Here is a 22236-nt window from a genome sequence, read left to right as displayed (position 1 = left end):
AAACAGAGAGTATTTTAATAGTTTGGATTCACCTAAAGAGCAGTAAAGAATATTTCTGTGTGAGCCAACACAGGCAGGATGCAGGAACAACCACAAAACCACAGATAAAATGAGAAGCAAATTTGTTTTTATATACTTCACAAACCAGGGGATCCCCAAAGCAGCAGCTGGGCAGAAACCCACAGTGCAGGTATCACAGTGCTCGGTCCTTGCTAGAGGATCACTGAAACTGCTGAATTTGCCTCTGTTTTACTGATTCATGCAGGCATAATTCACCACTGTGCATTGATCTTTGCCATAGCAGGGCAGGAATCTCAAGCTTAGTCTCTAAGGTCTCTCTAAGGCCACACAAAAATTAGTATGATACATCTGTTTTTCTACACCCCAGATACAAGTCACTTGAGCATATTTACAATCCTCCTTACCAATCTTACATTATTTTCCCAAAATTTCGAATACTATGTCTAATGCTTTTTTCTAAATTGCATTTATTCAAGAAGGCCCACTAGAAATATACTGTCTTGAAAACTCACTACTCTTTTCTCTTTTAACTCCACCACCTGTCATCTGAAAATGAAAGATGTAGTCCAAATAGCATAAAGCTTTTTAGAAGCTCCTAAATCAAGGCAAATAAAATCATGTGGAACTTTATACTAATAACTCATATTTCATCATGTAATTCATGATGTAAATCTGGTCAGTAAGAAGGTATCAATTTAACTCCACACTTTCTTGAGTAAAATGTTAACTTTTTTTTTTTCTATCTTTCTAGAACTAGAGGCAGAGGAATGGTGCAAACATCTTTGCATGGAGTGTCTAGGAACCAGACTCAATGATATAAGTCTTGGGGAACCAGATTTGCTTGCTGCTGGAGTCCAGAGAGAACAAAATGGTGAGTAACTCTATAATTCTTCCTAAATCAATTCTTAGGTGATGTCACGTGTTATCTTTGCTTGTGTTGGTGGTTGTGAGGATTTTTACTGTTAGCTAGAATCACATCATAATAACATTTTGATGTGTTTTTGAGGCTTGATCCTATTTTTCCTACAAATAAAGATGATTCAGTTCCATGTCAAATATGGAGTGACTTTATGTCTTCATTCTATTCACATTTTCCTGTCATGGGAAATGATGACCCTTCTAGTTCTGGAAACAATAACCTCTGTGAAGAGGAGTAAAATAGCAGCTGTTCTTCCACAGCCTTTGAAAGACAACGATGAACATATCAACATCACTTTGGACTGCAAAACATATATTTGCTTTAAACTAATACCTGCCTTCAATAATGAAGTTGAGGTCATCTAAATCTTGTCAAATACAGGGGAAAAGAGCAATGATAGTCAGCACTAACCCTGAGCTTGTAAGTCTTCATCCAAAGGCTATTTGACATAGAACTTTAGATCAGACATATGCACAGTAAGGATGCTAGTGTATCAAATATGTAATAACAAAAGTAAATCTGTGATTATCCTGTCATTTAATTCCTATTAATGAACATGAGGGCAACACAAAATGTTCTCTTTTATTCCTCCCTAAATTACAGCTCTCAATGGTTATTACTGTCTTGATGGTTTTATTGGATCCCATACCTTTTAACAAAGTAATAAACCAAACTGCCTTAATAAATAATGTAATAAAATATCACAGCAACTGTCATTACAAACAAAATTATGTAGTTAAATTATAGAATCAATAGCACTATATCGATTATATTGTATTAATTTCGTAGAGGAGTCTAGACATCTTAGAACCGAAAATATAAATGTGCAGAAATCTTTAAGGAGTTTTTTTTCAAAAATGAGGTCTTTTTAAGTATGATTTATAAGTTCAAGTGTTCGTGGTTTGCTTGCTATGAGACATGGTATTTGTAGTCTTAAGCTCCTTCACAAAGGGAAAGCTACTAATGTAGGAATGTGACAATATGTCAGTGATCAGACACTATTCAAAGCACCCTGCTATGTGCTCATGGGCTAGAGATATAAAATTCATATGATGCTATTAAAAAGAACTATGAGCACATGGAGTTCCTTCACAAATGTGAAAGGAAATAAATCTTGTCAAAAGAATGATTTGCGCAGAAAAATAGCTTGAAATTCCTCAAGCTCTTTCTGCAGTCCAGCAGTTTTCAGATGTAGATGGCAAATACTACATTTCATCTTGTTCTTGAAAGAAATTGTTACACACACACAACCTCCAGAAGGCATACATTAGTTCTGTTGTGTGAACTACTCTTGATTCCACTGCCTTAGCCTAGAAATTAATTGCAGTGCTGACAATCAGCATATATGAACATAATTAGCATCTTTATTGTTCTAAGTAAACAAATGAAAGGAAACAAAGAGGCAAAGCATGTATTTGTTGTACAAATGACATGAATAAAAATGCACAGAGGGTATCATTAGCCATATTCTTTAAAACCAAGTAGCTGAATACCTATAATCTAATATTTGATGACCATATTCTGCTAAATCATTGGTTACAGTATCTCTGAAAAGTAATTGTGATAACTGTCCAGTTCCTTTGCTCATACCCTTGATGCACAGCTCTGCATTTTTATAAATATGTTTGAAATAAGTTGTCTTGTTCCAAAGCAAAGCAAATTCTATTTTAGGAGTCTTTTAATCAACTTGGAAGGAAGATTCTTACTATTGGTATGAAATTTAGCATTTTATTAATTTTAACTGTGCTGTAAGAAGCTGCAATTGCTTTCAAATTTATTTAGCAGAATCCTTCAGTAAAATAAGTTAAGTGGAAGTGTAACTGCAGTTTATACTAGTTATCTTATTCTGCTACTTGGCAGTGTCATTCACCACATTACCATTTTATGGAAAAGGTGACTAATGGGAGAGTAGAATCATTTGGTGAGCTATGACAGAAATTCAAATTTTAAATTGTTTCTTGCACATTTCCCCCATGTTGTAGCTTTTAAAGGCATGGTATTGAAAATTGTAGATCAACGATACCTAAAAACTTTTCAAAAGTCTACTAAGCATTTTTTACCCAAAACTGAATGGTCAAAGTTAATGTTGCGACCTGATCTAGATTGACCTGCTTCTGCAGGGAGCTTGGACTAGATGATCTCTAATGATCCCAACTCTACCATTCTATGATTCTATGAATGTTCCAGTTTGAAATTCTTGAAAAGTGACTATATGTATTAAATATCTAAACTCAGTTTCTCATTGTGAAAATGGCAGCTGTGTCATTCTCAATTTGAAAAAATTGATTTTTGCGTGCATGTATGTGTTAAATAAAAACCATACCATGGTACAGTGGATATTATAGGACTTGTTTACATTTTAAGGGCTTAAAGCAATTGAATAATTATATCATAATGCTGATATCTCTATGATACAATTGGTTAATAATAGCATTAATCCCAAAAGAACAGGTGTATTAACCATTAATCTCATCTCATGACCCTTTTATCAAATGGTTACTTTGCCCTAAAGATTTTATGAAATGTTTAAAATTTGATACAGATACTTTCTTGATCATAAAAGAAGTAGCATAATAAGGTTTGGAACTTTTTTTCCATGAACTGTTTTCCATTTTTCTAGCAATAATGTTTTTTAATACATGATGTTCATCTGTCCAACCACTTACCCATTCCTGTCCTTAAAGGATATTTGCATGATGTATACCCTGTACTTGTAAGGATATCCACTGAAGGGATCAGGTAAATTGGCTATGTCTTTCAAAAAACAGTACATTTTCTCTTGTATAGGTTTGTATTTGAGTGCGTATTTATGAGCACTGTAGCCAGAACCTTCAGTCTGCAATGTTTGTGATAATTTTCTTAATTGTTATTGTATATACCCTGGGACCATAAAAATTACTACATGCTACTTATGTTTTTTTATACCCAGGAACTCATATTTCAGAAAATACTTGGCAAGGAAAATATGTGTATTTTTTATTATTTGTCTGATACTTCTTCTTGTTATGACTGAGCCTGTTTATCCTTCTGCTCTTAGTCTTGGCGTTCTCCTGAGATGAGTTTTGAATTTTGAAAGGGGAAACATCTGATTCTCTGTGACATGAATGCAATGATACAGTTCACAAAACAGTTTGTTCCAAAGGCTGGGAAATTGCTGTTTGCTGTGCAAACGTCGTGGCTAAAAGGCCGTACATTCATAAGGAACTTCTGTCATATGAGGATAAAAATTTATGGTAGTGCAACGATCTGAAAAAGACATACTTTTAGGGTTCTGAGTTGTTCAGTAAGTGCTACTGAGACTTATTTTATTGAGATTGCACTCTTGATTGACCCTTCATCATCAGGCAGTTCTGCAGTGGTGATAACTGAGAGCCAAACTGTAGAGCTACACTGCTTATAGTAGAAACCTCTAGCTATTGTGTCTTATAGGCAGAATAGAGAAGACATCTAAGCAATTCTTGTGCAAAGCACATCAGTATCAGAAAGCTTCTCTCTAGATTCTTTCTGTTATTACTTTCAAGAAGTTTAACTGCAAGTCTCACTATGTAAACTCTGCTGCAGAAAATGGCCCTTAGGTGCTTTTCTTTGTACATTCAAGTCTCACAACTAATGGCTGCGTAGTTTGCAAGGATATGCAGATTCCAATTAAAATGAGATTTTAAGTGAAGCTTCTCTTACTCTCTACCCATTTTATGTTCTCTCTCCAGCAAATCTCAGTGATTTTTTTCGTATTCCTCAGTCCTATAGCAGCAATACAATCTCTTACTATTTATGAATGTCCATTTAGATCATTTGATAAAGAATGAAAATGTAGTGTTAAATCAAAAGCAGATCCTGTTCAGATAGTGAATTTAGTATAATGGCAGTGGATCTGTATATAAAATGATAAAACAAATAATAATACACAGTTTTAACACGAGGAAAGAAAACCTGGACTCTGCCAGGTCTGTTAACGCTGTTGACAAGTAGCCTTCTAAGCAATATCCAGTGATACATACACACACATTTCATATTCCTCAGGCTTCTCAAGCTGCTGCTAGGGAAAGAAATTGTGAATGTAGAGTGCTGTCTTCATTTGGAAGAGCTGAAAACTTTGTTTCCAGTTCTCAATGTGTTTGGAAGCATTTTTAATGCACCTCAAAACACACCAACAAAAACAACTCTATTTTTAAAATGTTCTTAGCTGCCTTGCTATTGTCATATCTAGAATTTGTTGATGGTCATGATTTTCTTTAAAAAACTCTGTTTCCAATGTGTTGATGTAATTTCATTCTTTATAAAAGGAAATAACTAGAAGGAAGTCATCCGAATGGACAGTATACCATGGCACTATGTTTACTGTTAAAAAAAATAAAAACAAAACAGAAAATTCAAGACAGTATTAGTTAAAAAGGCATTATGTGTAAACAAGTGGTACTAAATTCACTGTTTAAGAGCAAGGACTTTGCTTTGGTGAAGACCTTATTTCTATCTATCTTGAATATTGAATGATAACACTAAAACGTATTCTATTAAACTTTACTTGGAAACCTGATGTAAACTGTGAAGAAAATAGACACATGTAAAAATGCAAATTTGTAAACTGAAGAAAAGGCCTGATGCATCTTTTGCTGCTGTAGCTCATTTATTGTTAGGTGTCATGCCTCTGTTGTCAATATGATGCTTTTCTATTTTGTGTTACTAGTGCTTTGGCTTTTTTTTTTTTCCTGCATTATAAAGCTAATTTTGATTTTAGAAATCTGGAAAAATGTAAAAGAGAATTAATCTTTTCTTTTTACTGACTGCCTAATATTTCAGTTAATATAAAAGTATTTTCTTAGCAAGTATTTTCCTCCTTTGTAAAACATTTGTTTTACCTTCCTTTTTTATTTAAAAATGATGCACAGTAGAGCAGTCTTTCTTCCTGGATTTTAATTCTAAGAAACCCATTCATTTCTGTTAGTAAAAATCTAGCTTTTCATAGTGAACAGCATCCTTGAATCCTCAGAGAGGATTATGAGTTTTTTATGCTACATATTGAGATTACAACTGAAGCCAAAGCATAGAGAGTTTGTAATTACACTCACAGAGCTGACTTGGTTTAGGGCATATTCCAGGGTCTATAGAATCTATTTGAAATTTACTACATAAAAGTATTTTACATGTTTTTTTGTTCATCTTCTGTTATCCTTAATCCATTTTTGTACTTTGTGGGTTTGGTTTTTTTAAATAAACCAAACATTGCTAGCTTTATTTAGAGAAGAAAGGTGCTTACAGTTTTAATGGCTGGTTAATCCAGTGAGATTTCAGATTTTTCTCTACCTTACTAATTATCAGTGAAACAATTACAAACATTTTATTTATGGTAGCCTTTATGTTTTCATTGAGATGTTAAAAAACATTTTCATATATTTTTAGCAGTGGCAAAGCAGCATAATTATCAGCAAAGGAATTAAATTAATTCTGGTTCCTCGCTGTCTAAAGCAGAAGATCATAGCTATAATAGACCTGACATATGAGTGAACCTAAAATGCTATGACTTCAAGATTTAAGCTCTCTTTCCATCTGAAAATTATCCACAGATGATCAGCAGCAAAACTCTCATAGATAGGAGTTTCTTTCAGATAGAAACTGAATGTTTGCTTTCAAAACCTCTTATACTGACTCTACCAACCTGACTGACTCATTCTGTAAGCAGTTTTTCCCTGTCATCAAAGCTGAAATGAAACAAAACATCTGGATTGCAAGATTGCAATGTCATCTGGTCAGTTTTCCAACTAGGATGATTTAGGCAAAGGAATCCTGTGATAAAATGGCAGAACCAGGATCATTAGGCCTCACAGTCGTTTTGCTTCCCCAGTACAGCTGCACTTTGAGGTGAAAGACAGAGCATTTCAAAGTGGCTGCCAAGTCTACATGTCAGTCAATGTACTCATTTTAACAAAGAGTCTTATGCTCATGCGTTGTGGTTTAACCCTAGACAGCAACTAAGCACAACACAACTACCTCCCCAGTGAGATGGGGGAGAGAATCGGGGAAAAAAGGTAAAACTTATGGGTTGAGATAAGAACAGTTTAATAACAAAAATGAAATATTATAATAATAATAGCAGTAATATTAAAGTGTCATAATGACATTTTATATACTGGGCATGACACTCTGTGGTAAGGAACAGTGCTTTGGCTAGCTGTCCTGGCCATGCTCTCTCTGAGCTTCTTGTGCACTCCCAGCATACTTACAGCAGCATGAGAAGCAGAAAAGGCCTTGATGCTGTGCCAGCACTGCTCAGCAATAACGAAAACATTCATCTGTTATCAACATTGTTCTCAGCATAAACCCAAAACATATCCTTGTACCAGCTAATAGGAAGAAAATTAACTCTATCCCAGTCAAAACTGGACTCTATCCCAGTCAAAACATTTTCCGTGCTCTGGAAAATGTTATCGAAGGTCATATTCTCACCAAAGACAAATGCTAAACACTATTAAATACACAACGTGTATGATGAAGCTTATTCAAGGAGATGAGAAAGAGCAGTTGCACTGAAAAAAAATGAGTAAATGTAACAATATATCAACATTTTTTCTCATCGTGGCTCTCCCACTCCCTAAACTTTGCTCTCATCAATTATAGAGGTGAGAGGAGAATAGTGATACTGAATGATGAGGAATTGCGCCTGCTCAGTCTTAACCTTGTCTCATCCAAACTGCAACATCTACTTATTTGTTTTCTTCCATCTTCCTATGTTCTGGGTCCATTAACTTCTATTTACTGAATCTTACTACCCAGTGAACTGTTATTACCTCATCCTACTCATGTGGAGATAGTTCTCTGCCCCTCAGAGAAGCCAAAAATCATATTCAGTGTGATTCAGAAGATCTGATGACAGAATTCAGCTGGAATTCCCAAATCTAGCCTATGAATGTTTGTTCTTACCTAGATGAATTTAAGGGCAAAACTTACCACTAAAAATTGAATGATGGTATTTCTATTACCTAGATACCTGTTAAAATATTTTCTGTAATGGAAAAATTTGACCTTGCATTTTAATTCCTAAAATCATTTAGTAGCATGTGCACCTTTCCACTCCTCAACTTCCCACTAATCAGAAGTCCATTTTTGTTTCAAAACCATGTATATCCATCCTCAGTTTTCTCCAGTACGTATGTCTCTACACTTTTCTTGCCAATTTGAGTAAATTCCAAGAGTACCACGTTTTGCCCTGCAGCTGATGTTCAGTTTAATCAGACATGCTTTCTTTAATCCATGACACCTCACTTTAGACACTGACCTCCCATGAAAAGTCAGCCAATGTCTTCTGACAGTTTGAGGATACCATATGTCCTGAATATCCTTCATGCATTAATATCCTCAAACACTTCAGAGATTTGAAGTATTTCATGAGCGTCCTAGTAATTTCTAAGCCAAGTTGAAATATTCTATGCCTTCAGCACAAGAGTTTGTTTTCTGTACCTTTCCATTTACTCTGTTGTCTGAGGCACTCTGTTCGTTAATACAGGGGAAGTGAAAGATTTCCATTCTCATATAGTAGCCCATTCACTCCTAGAGACATTGTATGATTTCATGTATTGTAAAAGAGAACTGGCTGATATGTCAGTCATCTGCATCTTTTTTTTTCAAGTGGAGAAGATAAGTAACAATAAATGAGTAACAAAAAATGAGTAAATGTAACAATATATCAACATTTTTTCTCATCGTGTACAGCATGGCAGTACAAAACTGGAGTCTAATATATGTTAAAAGCACACTTGTGTGCATAACCATCACAATGACATGTAGATTCTGAAGAAGGTCGTATATCTATATATATAAAAAATATAATCCCATTGCAAAGTATGCTTTCTGTTTCTCTTTCATTCCCTTTGAGATGCAGTCATTGACCCATACTCCCTCATGTGAGTCCTTCCATTTAGTAGGCAATACGTTAGACCTGTCTCCAGTTCATTCCTCTGAGGGTCAGGGGAAATTCTTTGCCATGATCTCAGCAGCACCTGCTAGTCTATTTGTGCTATGTGTCAGAAGACTTTTACAAAACATTAGGAGTTTCACACGAGGGACCTTAGTCATAAAATGGAGCTTTTAAGGCCCATTAGTGAGACTAATGAGAACCACAGCATGGGAAAAGAGGTTGAATGGCTGTGAGACTGAATGAATCAATTGGGGAGTCATTAATAAGACAAAATTAAATTGAGTAAAACAGAATAATATTGGGGATGACAAGTTTACTTATAGCTATGCAGAACGTCAATTTTTAGCTTACCCAGCAGTTCCTTGCTTCCATTAATTCCTCAGACAAACTTTGGCAATTTTATTGACACACATACTCACACACACCCTTCTAACACATTTTATATTAAGTAACTCATTTGTAATGTTATCAGTTACTTATTGGAAAAGTATATATATCAAATGCTTAAAACATGGAGACCTAATGTCTGTGATATTGAATGTGAAACACAATGGGAAGCTGCATCTAATTTTGAATGTTATGATTAATTTCTCTCATTCTACTTCTGATTAGTTTAAATTCCTTCCTAATTTTTATGAGGACACCGTAAAAAAAATCAGTGCAAATAGCAAGTTATCCAGTAATTTGAGACAATTTTCCTATCAGGTGTACCTTTAAAGTACATTTTCCCAATACTGTTTATTGAATGAACATTGCTCACACTCATACTTTAAATTGCTCTCACCTTTTTGTCAACACACTTTAGTGCAGTAGCATTGACATTTTGCATTTCTAGCCCATTTCAAGAATGAAGGAAAATTGTGAGAGGAAGCTGTGAATCAGCTGCACTCTCCCTTGTTATGCTACTGAGCCCTAAGATTTCAGTGCCTTTAGAGTTAAAATATAGGCTACCACTTCCAGTAGTACAACCTGAAATTTGAGTTTCCTGGTTTTTGTAGAAGCAACTCATAGAAACAGTCTTCAAAGAAAAATGCATTTTTCTATAAAATTCTCTTGCTATTACTGTGGGGTTTTTTCTTCTGTATGAACCATTGGTGTTTTATGTCATCTTGGCTTTTTACCTTTTTGTTTATAAGGATAGTTTTTTGCATTGCTTGTTAAATAACACACAATTCAGAAAGTTGTTAATGCCCTTGACCTCTTACTGCGGTGTGTACTGATAGCAATTGATGTCATGACCATAATAATATATCATGTAAAATCAGATCTTTCAATGAAGTGACAGATGATTTATTTGACAAATTGTCAAGATTTGGAAAATAAATAGAAACTGAACACAAGGAATGGAATTTTTAACAAGCTTCAGTAACTAAACCATGCAGTTTCAAGGGCAGTTTTTCTAAGAGGTAATGGTTGTACATACATGTTTTCCCAAGATACTTTTAGATTTGTTCTTTGAGAGGCGAGTCTGTATCAGAGCTCACGTCATTGTGAATTTAGATTTGCAAAGAGTTCTGGACCTTTATGGGAGGATAAAGGACTTCAGTTGAGTTACTGGGAACATATGTCAGAGAACTATGCAGATAATCTGTGAAAGATGTTTCAGTCTGCTGCATTATTTATAACAACAAGAAGATTCTTCTCTTACTTTTCACATGTACTAGCGAGACTTTATTGACATCAGTGGATCCTCACCTGTGTTCAAGGCTCGAAATTTGGCCTTCATTTCTCAACCATCAGTAACTAGACTTGGGGTTCTTTTCCCACATTATAAAGTCTTGCCTTAACTGGTGATGCCTTATTCTGTGTTCTTTTTTTTTTTTTTTTTTTTCCAGAACGATTCAATGTATATCTTATGCCTACACCAAATTTAGATATCTATGGGGAATGTACAATGCAGATCACACATGAAAACATCTATCTCTGGGACATCCACAATGCCAAGGTCAAGCTGGTCATGTGGCCTCTGAGCTCTTTGAGGAGATACGGACGTGACTCCACATGGTTCACATTTGAGTCTGGAAGGTAAGAGCTAAGGAGGGGGAGCAGCAAGAATAATAAATAAGGAGTGATTTTTGACAGGCAGCTTGATAAGTTAAGTTAGCCTCTCATTATAAAAAAAGATGGAATATGGGCCTCTCCATAGACTTGAAGTTTCTTTAATATTACTATTCAGTATAGTCAACCCAGTATTCAAAATAAACATTAGTATCTCTTATATTTAAAAGGAGCTTAAACTTCCTCTACTTTTATTTAACTGCAATTGAATTGTCATTCTTAATGTTTATGAGTCTCACTGTGCTTAAACATTAGCATGGTATAATTTGAGTACTTTTGATGTCAAATAAATTAATTCTGGATCATGGAAAAGGCTCATCACACAGTATGAATGTAATAACTCCCATTATGGCAGATATTACTCTTTTTGGATGTTTCTGATGACTGATTATCACTCTAGAGTATAATTGCAAGCAGGAGTATAGAGAACATCGTGAACCCATAAAAAGGCTTGCTCTTTTTTCTGCCTGCAGTTTTAATCCTCATTGCCATTTCCATCCCCAGATCAGTTTTAAATGTCTGTGGAGCTCTTTTTTTCCACCTTTTCATATCTTTTTAATACATTTTATATCTTGCTGTTAGGTCTGCTCCCTTTTCTGCATTTCTGTGCAGAAATAATTCTGCATTTGACTCTCTTTGGTGTTTCATCTTGTATTTTATGGTACTAGTTTTTTCTAAGTTTATCATACTCCCTTATGTGGACCCTGAGTTTTCTGAAGCAATCTGTGAAATTACAAGTGTCTACACCCTTGGGTTAGACACGCTGCCTTGTAAAAAATCTTTATATGTATTTCAGTATACACTTATTCAATATCATGAACAAACACATTCACCAAAGTACAGTTGGTGATCACAAATAAAAACATGAATCCATGGGCTAAGGAAAAGGTAATGACCAAAGTTACTCTAAACTTTCTTATAGACAGGAATTACCACATGTAACTTTGTATATTCAGACTGATGTCACCAGAGCGTTTTAGTGCTCTGCTACTTTTCTGTGATGACTTCATTAAAAATCATTAAGACATCCTTACTTTTTAAAATTTAATATTGTTTTACTAAAAATTAGCTTCAGCTGATCCACATTTCAGTTTCATTGTTAAGCCATGGGGCTCTTCAAATATACAATTTAGCAAGAATAATTTGCTGAATCATTCCTCCCCCTAGGCCTTAAATTACCTCATGTGAAACTAGTTCAAACAGCATACCTACATGATACCAGAAAGCAAATAAAAGTCAAAAAACAATGCCTGTGACCCATCATGGGGAAAAGCAAGCAAGCAGAGAAACAAAAACCCTATCCCATTGCTTTTGAATATCCCTCTCATCTGACTCTGGCTAAATTTGTATTGCAAGTATGCATTTTATTAAGAGTGAAGGGGTTATTTTTGCATAACAGTGTAATGATTGAAAGCTTATTAATATTTGCTTGTTGAGAGCAGTATATCTATCTGTGAGTAGGCCCACTTCTTTTAGTTGTCTCTGAAGGAAACTATCTTTGGAAATGGGAATCATGGCTAACTCAACTTAAACTGCTGAAACTAATTGAGAATATTCACTTTCTTATACGTGTCTCAAAGTGTGGTTGTGTCATTCTCTAGTGTTTTAATTATGAAAAAAGTCATGTTGTACCATACTGAGTTGGTTTTTTTTACAGGATAGTTGCTTTCAGTAATGCTCTAGTTTTATCTAAGGCACATCAGTACTAACAAACCATGTATAGTATTGTTTACATTCAAGTAAAGTGTGAGTTCTGTCTCTCTGCTTTCTCAAACCTCCTAAAACATTTTAATTCCATACTAGTGTCTGAATATCATCTTCCCCTACAATCCATGCACCATGCAACATGAAAAGCAATTTTCCTGTGTTTTATTATTATGAGATAGCTCGCTTTTATCTGTCATGATTAATCATCTCTGATCTGATTCCTCCCTTTTTCTTCCTTGGGAGTGTTATATCCATCTGATTTGAAAATGCATAAAGACTGGGTTTAGACTGGTAGAAAAACATGGAGATAAAAAAACAAGACTAGAGAAAAGTCAGTATTTTTAATAACATCCAAAGACTGAATAGGGCAACACTAATGCTCATTTTAAAATCTGTAGTTGATTTGTTTGGCTTTCTATTCTATGTTTTAATGAACATCTTTCTCATCTTTCTGAACATGGTTTTCTTTGTCCCTTGATCTGCTAGTACCTTAATACAGTAAATTCCTAATGCATGCTGTCTTAACAGAAGCAAAGCACTTACCCATGTTTTATGAGAATGTTATGCAGTAAAAGTGTTGCTGCGTTAATTTTTCCCTAAGGCTTAGATATTAAATGTAGACAATTTGTTTAAAGGAAATATTTTTAAATAAGTTCATATGTTTTACTTAGTTTTATCAACTGTGCTGTATATGTTGTATTAGTCTTGTATGAACATTAAGAGCTTTGGTTTATTATATTGTTATCCATTTCCAGTTTTGGTATTACTTTGAGAAAATAAATTCCTCCTATTAAAGTAAATGGATATATTCACAAAGAGATACTATGAGAAATGGATCAAAATTAAGCTTTATGACAAATTTATCTTTTAATAAATATAGTACTTTGCATTTAAATAGAATATGGACTCAAAAGTCTAAAACTAAACTGTTTATGTGTCTAATAAACTATAACAACTACATGATTTGGAGACTGCCTAAACTGTGGGAAGAATAAACATATAATCTTTTAAACTGCTATTTTTTTGCTCTAAAGATTTTTCCTTCTCCAGTGTTTTTTTTCACTGGAATGTTTAAATATATATCTCTGCACTACCTATGAAGTCAGTCCCATCCTTATTTAGTGAAGAACTGAAAGTAAACATTTCTCACAAAGTGATTTACTTAATTTGTGTTGTTCCCTATCAAAACTCTGCTGAGATCTAGGCAAAGCATGGTTTTGTGTGGATTAGTTCCATGCTGGATGAAGAGATTCTAATTATTTTAAGTACCTGATTAAGGCTGATCCCATACAATCTACCCATCGACCACAAAATAGTAATCCACAACTGCATTAAACACTGCAATAGCTTAGTAATGATTAATACTGTACAGTGAATTGATCCCACAGTAATAAAGAGCACCTAATGTAGGAGCCTAACATTTAGTTTTGCAAGAGCTAGGCTTTCTACCCAACCAGTTTGGATTGGCTTGAGGAGTTTTAATGTTGAAGCATTAATGAGTCAACAGGATTTTTAAAATTTGTGGACACGTATAATGTATTCAGGCACCTCATTCTCATTTGGCATGTTGAATATGTTGGAGACACTGTGCCTAAGAATGCCATTCATCTGCACAAGTGCACTTCACAGAATCACAGAATAGTGGGGGTTGGAAGGGACCTCTAAATATCATCTAGTCCAACCTCCCTGCTAAAGCAGATCCACCTAGATCAGGTCACACACAAAAGTGTCCAGGCTCTACAAACTTTTGGAACTGCTGTTGCACGTACATTCAGGGCATTAGACCCTGAATGATTCTGATTTTAAGCTCACCTGACTGTGTAGATGAATTGCACTGATTATGTTTATTACATGCAATCCAAGAAACATACCAGAAAAATAGTAAAAGTGTTGTGAGTGAAATATCTCATAGGCCACATCTGACATCACTCCTGCCAAAGTTACAGAATGCATTTTGCTGATGTTGTAAACCAAAGAATCCATAACAAAAGGCAGTTGTAAAAGGTGATTGTCCAAACTTTCATATTAGCAAAATAAGCTGTCTAAAGCATCTTTTTAGGGCCCTGAGACTCCTAAGAATTCAGAATTTAGGCACTGAGAAAAAATAAGACATATGGGGTTTTTTTCATTTTGAATTGTGCTTTCTTTTGCTTTACTGCCATTCCACCATTTACAATATTTTCTATGTATGAAAGCCAACTAGTCAAGTCTATTAAGTGTTCACTAGAAATTTTAAAAAGAAAGAAACCCCAAAGTCAAACTGAAGTCAAAGGAATGGGCTGCAAAAGCTCAGACCAAATTTAGTCAAATACTGTAAGTTTCTAGATGAGTAGACAGGTGGAGGCAGGAGGTTTGTTCTTGGAGTTTTGAGAACAGAAGTAGCCACAAATCCGTGATACACTTCTTTTTTTGAAATATATTTTCTCGTGTTTTGTAGACAAGACATTTAAATTTAAGCAGTTTTAAGTATTTCCATGATTAGTCATGATGTACATTTAGGGTGATCCATTGAATCACAGTAAAGTATTCATTATTTGGCTTTCATTTTGTGATTTTCTTCCTCAGAGAAAAATCTAATGAAATGTGATATTTTCTGTCATTTCTAAGACATGGAGTCTATTTCTTTGGTTGAGAAAAATGTTAATCTAAAGCATCGCAGCATGACGAGATGAGAATTTCGAAAGATTTTTTTTTTCCTCCTTCATGTAACCCAAGATTGACATACTGATTTTCTTAGTGGTAGATACACAGATGCTAGGGTTATCCGAAACTAAAAGTTCAGTATTTGCTTCAGGCACTACATCTGACTAAAATATTTCATTTGTCTGTCAATCCTCTGTGGCAATTTTTGGTGTTAATGTTCAATGCATTAGTCATTTAACCCTTAAAGTTAAGTCACAGGAAACATCCTCTTTTTTCCTGTGTATGGGGAGAGATTTGTTATGTATGTATGTGCCTCATGAGGCAGTTGTTCTGGAGCTACATACACTGATATACCTCTCTGAAGAGAAGCTTTCAATTCCTGATTGCTGGTGGATTATCTAAATTGTGAATTAAGTTTATCAAAGGTTTATAATATAATTATGAAACACATAAGTCATTCTAAATATCGTTATAAATCATAATCTTGTCATAGAATGTTTGGGTTTAGCAACAGTATAAGCACTTGCAACTGCAACAGATAGGTTTTTCATTTCAGATAAATGTTAGCTCAGAGCTCAGTATCTCACACTTAATAGTTAAGTGTGTTAGGATCTTTTATGCCTTTTTAATATTTTCAAAAATGATGTGAATTTTTTATGGTTTATTTTTAACTGTTTTCTCACTCCTTCTTCCCTTCTTTATCATTATCTTATTGTCCTGGTTTAGGCCCATCCAGAGACAAAAGACCACAATTAGACTCAAGGACCAAAGACCTGAGAATTGTCAAAGGGCAAGGACGGCTTAATTGCCACTTGTGGTCCTGGACAAAACAAACCAGGCTACTCATCTTGGGGAAGAAAACAGAAAATAATTTAATCCACCACCAACTAAAACATAACCATAAGACCCCTAAACATAACCAACACAAAACAATGCAGAGTGGTACAATGATGAAGTCACAGTGAGTACCACTAAAACTTAGAGAATTACATTCTCCCCAGTATGACTGACTATGGCAAACAGAGAGATTAGAAGATATGATATAGAAACTTTTTGATCCTAAATTTCTTTTGTACCTTTGCCTTGTGCTTGGCTGGGAAGCCAGGAGGGACATAGACAGGTTAGCTGGCCCATGCTGGCCAAAGGGATGTTCAAGGCCCTACTGATGCCATTCACAAAATATATCTGGGGGAGCTGGACGAAAAGGGAAATGGTGGAAATGGCATTTTTCAGTCAGGACTGAGCATCAGGTTCCCAGTGGTGGGCAATTACATTGGGCATTGCTTGCTTTGTGTGTTCCTTTATTAGTATTATTGTTATGATTGGTTTTTTCTCCCCTTATTGTTCTATTAGTAAATTAGTAAAAAAAAAAAGTTTTACCTTTTCCTTCCAGTTCTCCTCCCAACCCTGCCAGGAGGTTGAGGAGTGAGCAAGTAGCCGCATGGTTCTTTGTTGCCAGCTGGGCTTAAACCACGACAACTTTCTATCATGTTCTGCTTTCTTTTAGTTCCTGTTTTAAAAAGTTCAGCCATGATATACACACACCTACAAAAGATTTTCTCTAAATGACAGAGAATGTGTGAGCCATACCACTTTGCTGTGAAAGCTCTAATTTTAGTGAGAAAATCAATAGCATCTCAAAATGGGCAATATATTGAAAGATTAAAATTACCTTTATTAAATTAAAATTTCATTACAAATAGATTGAGAAGTCAGTAACTCCTAGGACAAAGCAGCAAGCTCACAGATGGAGTTGTGTAGCATAGTAATGAACGAATTTATAAATACTACATTGATAGGAATGAGCACATCACTATTTCATTAATTCACCATTGCCAAACCAGTACATTTTCTTAGGAATTTGCACTGAATTACACATATGCAATTAGAAAAACAGCTAAATTTTGTCCAGTTAACATTGGACATATAGCTTAGAAGGAAAGCCGTATTCTCTGTGTTATCTGTAGAAGTGGCTCGTATTTGCACATTTTACAGGCCAGAAGATGTAGCCTGAGTTTTCATCTGATCACTAGATATCCAATATCATTAGTAGAGTTCAACTGGTACAAAGCGTTTTAATGCAATTGCTAGGAATTTTATTGTGTTTGCCTAGTATATCAGCAGACAGCATGTTATGTTCCTTCTGATGATCCTGGGGTAATGTGAACTGTGCTGTTCAGTTGAAGTGCACAATTTGTCTTCGTCATAAGACATTTGTATGTCATAATCAAAACAAAACTTATTTCAAAATGTTTTGAGATAAGCTGCAATTTTACTTTCAGATGGCTTTACATCAGTGCTTGAGCCCAGAAGATTTGTTATTCACTTACCATGTTCTATTTATCGCTTTTTCATACATATGCTCTGCTGTAAGCATGTATAGTTGGATTAACGTTCCTGATGCTGAATATGACTAATGAGGTTATTGCTGTGTGATGTATGAGCAGAGAAGATGCAGATGAAATAATTCATACATTCTTCATCACATCACGGCTCCATTATTGTTTCAACTCTACATTTTAACCTTGGAATTCCACGGTGAACGGTAGCAGTAATTAATCTCTCATGGCAGTTAGGCAGAATAATTTGAGGTGCCCCACAAGCGGGTCCTTTTCTCTCCAAGAGATACATTTAGAACATTTAACCTTCTACCCCGAAATACAGGAGAACCGAAGTGTCTCAGGTTTGATAAGTAAATCAATTCTTAAAAAAACAGCAAAACTCAGAAATTCATATGTACAAAATGCTAATCCATTTCATGATGTTCTTCATTTCATATATAGATACCATTTGCAATAAGAGCCAGAGTGTCTATTGTAACACTTAAATACTGTTACATCTCTCTCCCAGCAAGCCTATTTGTGTGAGGTAATGAAAAGTGCTGAAACTGGGCACTTAGTTATCTGTACAGACATTAGGAGAGTGTTAAATACTTCAGAAAGGGCCCTCCAGAATGCCACATTTTGCACAAAGAACCATCTAGCCAGCAAGAATGCTAAGCACAAATAAATCCTCCTTTTCTCCAAAGCTTATGAACTAATATCATCAATTACGGGGAGGTTTGAAATATCCTCTATGCTTTGCCTGTGCACTGTATAAACACAGAAGGAAGTAATCAAAATGCAAAGGCTGGAATTTGCACAACAAAAGAGCCTTGTTGTGTATGTGAATGTATATGCAGTAACCTGTGCCAACCATGCAAGTCATGGACACGGGGAGCCCTGCAGAAGCATAAAGGTGTACAGTTTTAAACATTTATGTAGTTCACATACTTCTATATTGTGGATATAGTAACAGTGTGAGAGCAGAAACTGTAGTGTGGAAATTTCCGTGGTAATTCCTTTTTTTCAGTAACTGTATCCTGGCTTTTAATTAGTAACTTGAATGCTATTACCAGCAGAGCTTTATGTATATGTGCATATATGACTGAGTTGAAATATGTGAGTAACTGTGGAGGTTACTAACTTTTTAAGTTTGTTATTTTTTTCTATTGCTTTAGTTTTTTTCCAAATTTTGTTTGCAGTATTGAATCAATAATCATGAATATTTTCATCTATTAACTTAATAACACCATAATTATTTTTTTATGTCCATACAAATCAGAGATTACCTAGAATATTTTGATTCAAACCTTTAAAACATGTTAAAAACCTCTGATCTAGATTCTTTACCACTTCTCAATGTCTGTATCCTTAATGAAATGCAAGGGATTTTTTTGTGAACTTTTCCTACTAAGACAATCCATATTAACAAATATGTTTAAAGACACAGATAAAATAATATAAAATGTGTTCCTCCCAAAATGGGTGTGTAAGTAAATGGGAAGACCTGAAAGAACTACCAAACTGACCATTCATGAGTAATTCCTTTGGTATTTTAGATAGTGATGTTAAATTATGTTTGAATACAAATCCATGTAATACATTTCATTTTTTTCTTTTCACAAAGCACTTTACTGAGGAGAAAACAAGATGAATAATTGAAAACCATGACACAGCCTTCCTCGCATTATCATACATTATGCCCCCTCAAGTCTTTTAATGCAACTGTTTTCTCACTCTAATTTAAATTAACTAAGGAACTATCAAAATGTGGCCATATAGAGAAGATGGAGAGCACTTTATAGGCTATGCCTGCTCAGTAGCATTCTGGAAAAGTCAGACTGGTTTTGAGGTGTTCTTCACTGATCCTGTGGGCTCCTTTAATCTTCTAGTTATTTATAAGGCACCTAAGGGAGGTTGATCCCTTAGTCCCTGTTAGAGAAAATGCTATTAGCTACTGTGTCCCTCCTAATATTACTTCTTTGCTATTGAAGTAAGTTATTACTATTATTACACTATTAATAATGCTGTATTCTGTGGTGTGTGATTTATTTCTGCTGTGAATAGTCATTTGTCACATATTTTCTAAAAAGCTTCCGTCTTATTAGAAGGATGGGAGAGAGAGGCAGTATCTAATGGAATCCCTCAATCTCAGTAGCTCCAAACATCATTTGATCTTTCTGACCTTTTGGAAGAAAACTCAGTACAGTGCTATAATTCACCGAGATGCTTCATCTACTTGATTATCCTGTCAATGTCCAAAAAGTCAAATATAACGTTATACTCACATGGCTTGCTTGAACGAATGCAACAAAGCATTTCTCGCTGGCTTTGAAAATATATCTCATTTAAAATGATACTTCAAATGATCCCTGATACAATTTTTGAAAACAACATTTTAGGATGAATGTGTGCTATTAGGAATGAAATTTCATCAATTTGACTATAAAATTAAATTTAAAAAAATGCTTATTGCAAAATTGTATTTATTAGCATGCAGTATTTAAAGAATCAAAAAAAGTGAAACTGTCTGACCCTAAGTATCACTTATTGTCACAAATAGGGGTGAGTGGCCAAAAATTTTATAGTCTAAATGATGATTCAGTGGCAAACTCTAAAGTTCTTTAAATGATGACTGAGCATTCCAAACCTTTACTTAATGAAAGAACAGGTTGGATCATCTATATTTCTGTTGACTTATCTAAGAGTATTGTCACTGCCACCAGAGAATAGAGTGACAGCAGTGACTGCAGTGATGCAAAACAACACTGTTCTGGAGAGGACCCAAGAACTGAGTTAATGCTAAAGCTGTATTGCACACATGTTGGACAGCAAATGAATCAGCTTTTTGGGACTCAAGAAACTCAAAGGTCTGATGAAAACAGGAGGGGGGCTTCATGGGTCAGGATGAGCTCAGCACATAGAATAGAAGGAGGTAGGAATGTGGTAGAGAAATACAGGGAGTGTTAAAGCGGAAATAAATGGGGAGGGACTTCTGAGTAACAGCAAAAGGTAGCTGTTTTTCTGATGGAACACTGTAGCAGTTTTTAGAATATGTGTAGCATTTTTGGAATAATCAGAAAATGTGGAAGATGTGAGCAAAAAGTAACAATAAAAGGTTGGCCAGCTTCAGTGCTTGTCATTGGCAGATGTTGACAGCATCGTCTCAAATATTTCATTTCACAGGTACTTTGCCTTTTTATGGAAAGCTTCTTTAAGCCCCATTGGACCAATTTCTGGGGGAGAAAACAATCAGTATGATTAACTCTCAGCTCTAGAAGCTCAAGTGAAATGGAGGACAGCCAAGAAGAGTTTTCAGTGCACATGGAAGTAGTCTCAAATAGCTGGTAAAAAGGACCTTCAGAGAAATTAGAGTAGAAATAGTAATACACAGAAATAGAAATGTATATTAGCATTTATCTTGAGACTAACAGTCTGTCTATGATATGAAGGGTACCTATAATGTGAGTGTTCCACAGTGGCAAAATTGGGAAATACTTCAAAAGACTTTTAAAATGTTACCTAGGATACTCAAAATGGTTTTAATGACTTACATGAAATATCCACAAACATGCCCAAGCTATTACACATAAATATCCAGGGAAGGCATGGTCACCTCTTGCTGCCTAAGAACCGTGAATAGCCATTATATGTAATTATGCACATAGGGGATTTAGTACCCTTTCTCTTCTGCCACCTATAGTGCTTCCTTTTTGGATAGCTATATATAAATGTTTGATGAAAGCACTCTATAGCTCATGCATTGAGTCATTGACAAAAGGGATGTATGCTTTCCAGTGTTCAGAGTACTTCCATGGCTGCTTAAAATTAAGTAATTAATTAATTGATATTTATTTCTTATTAAAATATTACTAAGGCAGTGTAGAACAGCAAAACCCTAAATTGAAATGCGAGGTAGATGTGTAAGCTACAGCATAGAAGTAACTTGTAGGGATTTTTTCACAGCAAAGGATGATTGCTTTTTTCATCTTGCTAACAATGCCCCAAATTCCCAGGGATGAGAGCAGGCATGCTAGACTTAAAAAAATTACACATTACTGAAGATGAAATTCAGAGTTTTATGTTTTACTATCCCAAATTTGTTCTGTAGCCTTTGCTTTTCCCCTGTTCTGTTGGACTTGTGAATGTACATTTCTTGTCAATTAGTAGCATCTTGTGCTATGCAGAAAACTTGTCTTAGGGAATATTTACCCAGAGCAGTTGAATGCACATACAGTGGCCACAGATCATGCCATTCTTACTTCAACTTTTTTCTTTTAAGCAAAATCCACACTAAAAATAGAATAAAGCATGTCTTTATCAAGACTAGCATCAGTAGTTTCACACAGGATTCATAGTAAATATTCTAAAGGGAAATAATCAGCATAACTGATTGCTATTAATCAGAAGTGGTTTGACACTGTCTCCCATTACATCATCATAGGAAAGCTCAGGCACTGTGGGTTGGACGAGTGGATGGTGAGGTGGATTGAGAACTGGCTGAATGACAGAACCCAGAGGGTGGGGATCAACGGTGCTGAGTTCAATCAGAGGCCTATGGCCTATTAGATTCCACAGGGGTTGATTCTGGGAACAATCTTGTTCAACATCTTCATCAGCGACCTGGATGAGGGGACAGAGTGTACCTTCAGCAAGTT

The 22236-nt window shown here is 35.1% G+C and overlaps 1 protein-coding gene across 2 annotated transcripts in view; it reads left to right on the top strand.

Moving 5' to 3' along the window:
- Positions 1-22236, top strand: part of DOK6 (docking protein 6) — a 246126-nt gene that overhangs the window by 141122 nt on the left and 82768 nt on the right. For both annotated transcript variants that reach the window (XM_061995510.1, XM_061995511.1), the window contains 2 exons: positions 773-892; positions 10685-10874. In XM_061995510.1, the coding sequence (XP_061851494.1) occupies positions 773-892; positions 10685-10874 (310 nt within the window). The remainder of the gene's footprint in view (positions 1-772; positions 893-10684; positions 10875-22236) is intronic.

Source organism: Colius striatus, chromosome 4, assembly GCF_028858725.1.
Source record: "Colius striatus isolate bColStr4 chromosome 4, bColStr4.1.hap1, whole genome shotgun sequence".
Lineage (NCBI taxonomy): Eukaryota > Metazoa > Chordata > Aves > Coliiformes > Coliidae > Colius > Colius striatus.
This window is presented reverse-complemented; position numbering and strand designations above follow the sequence as displayed.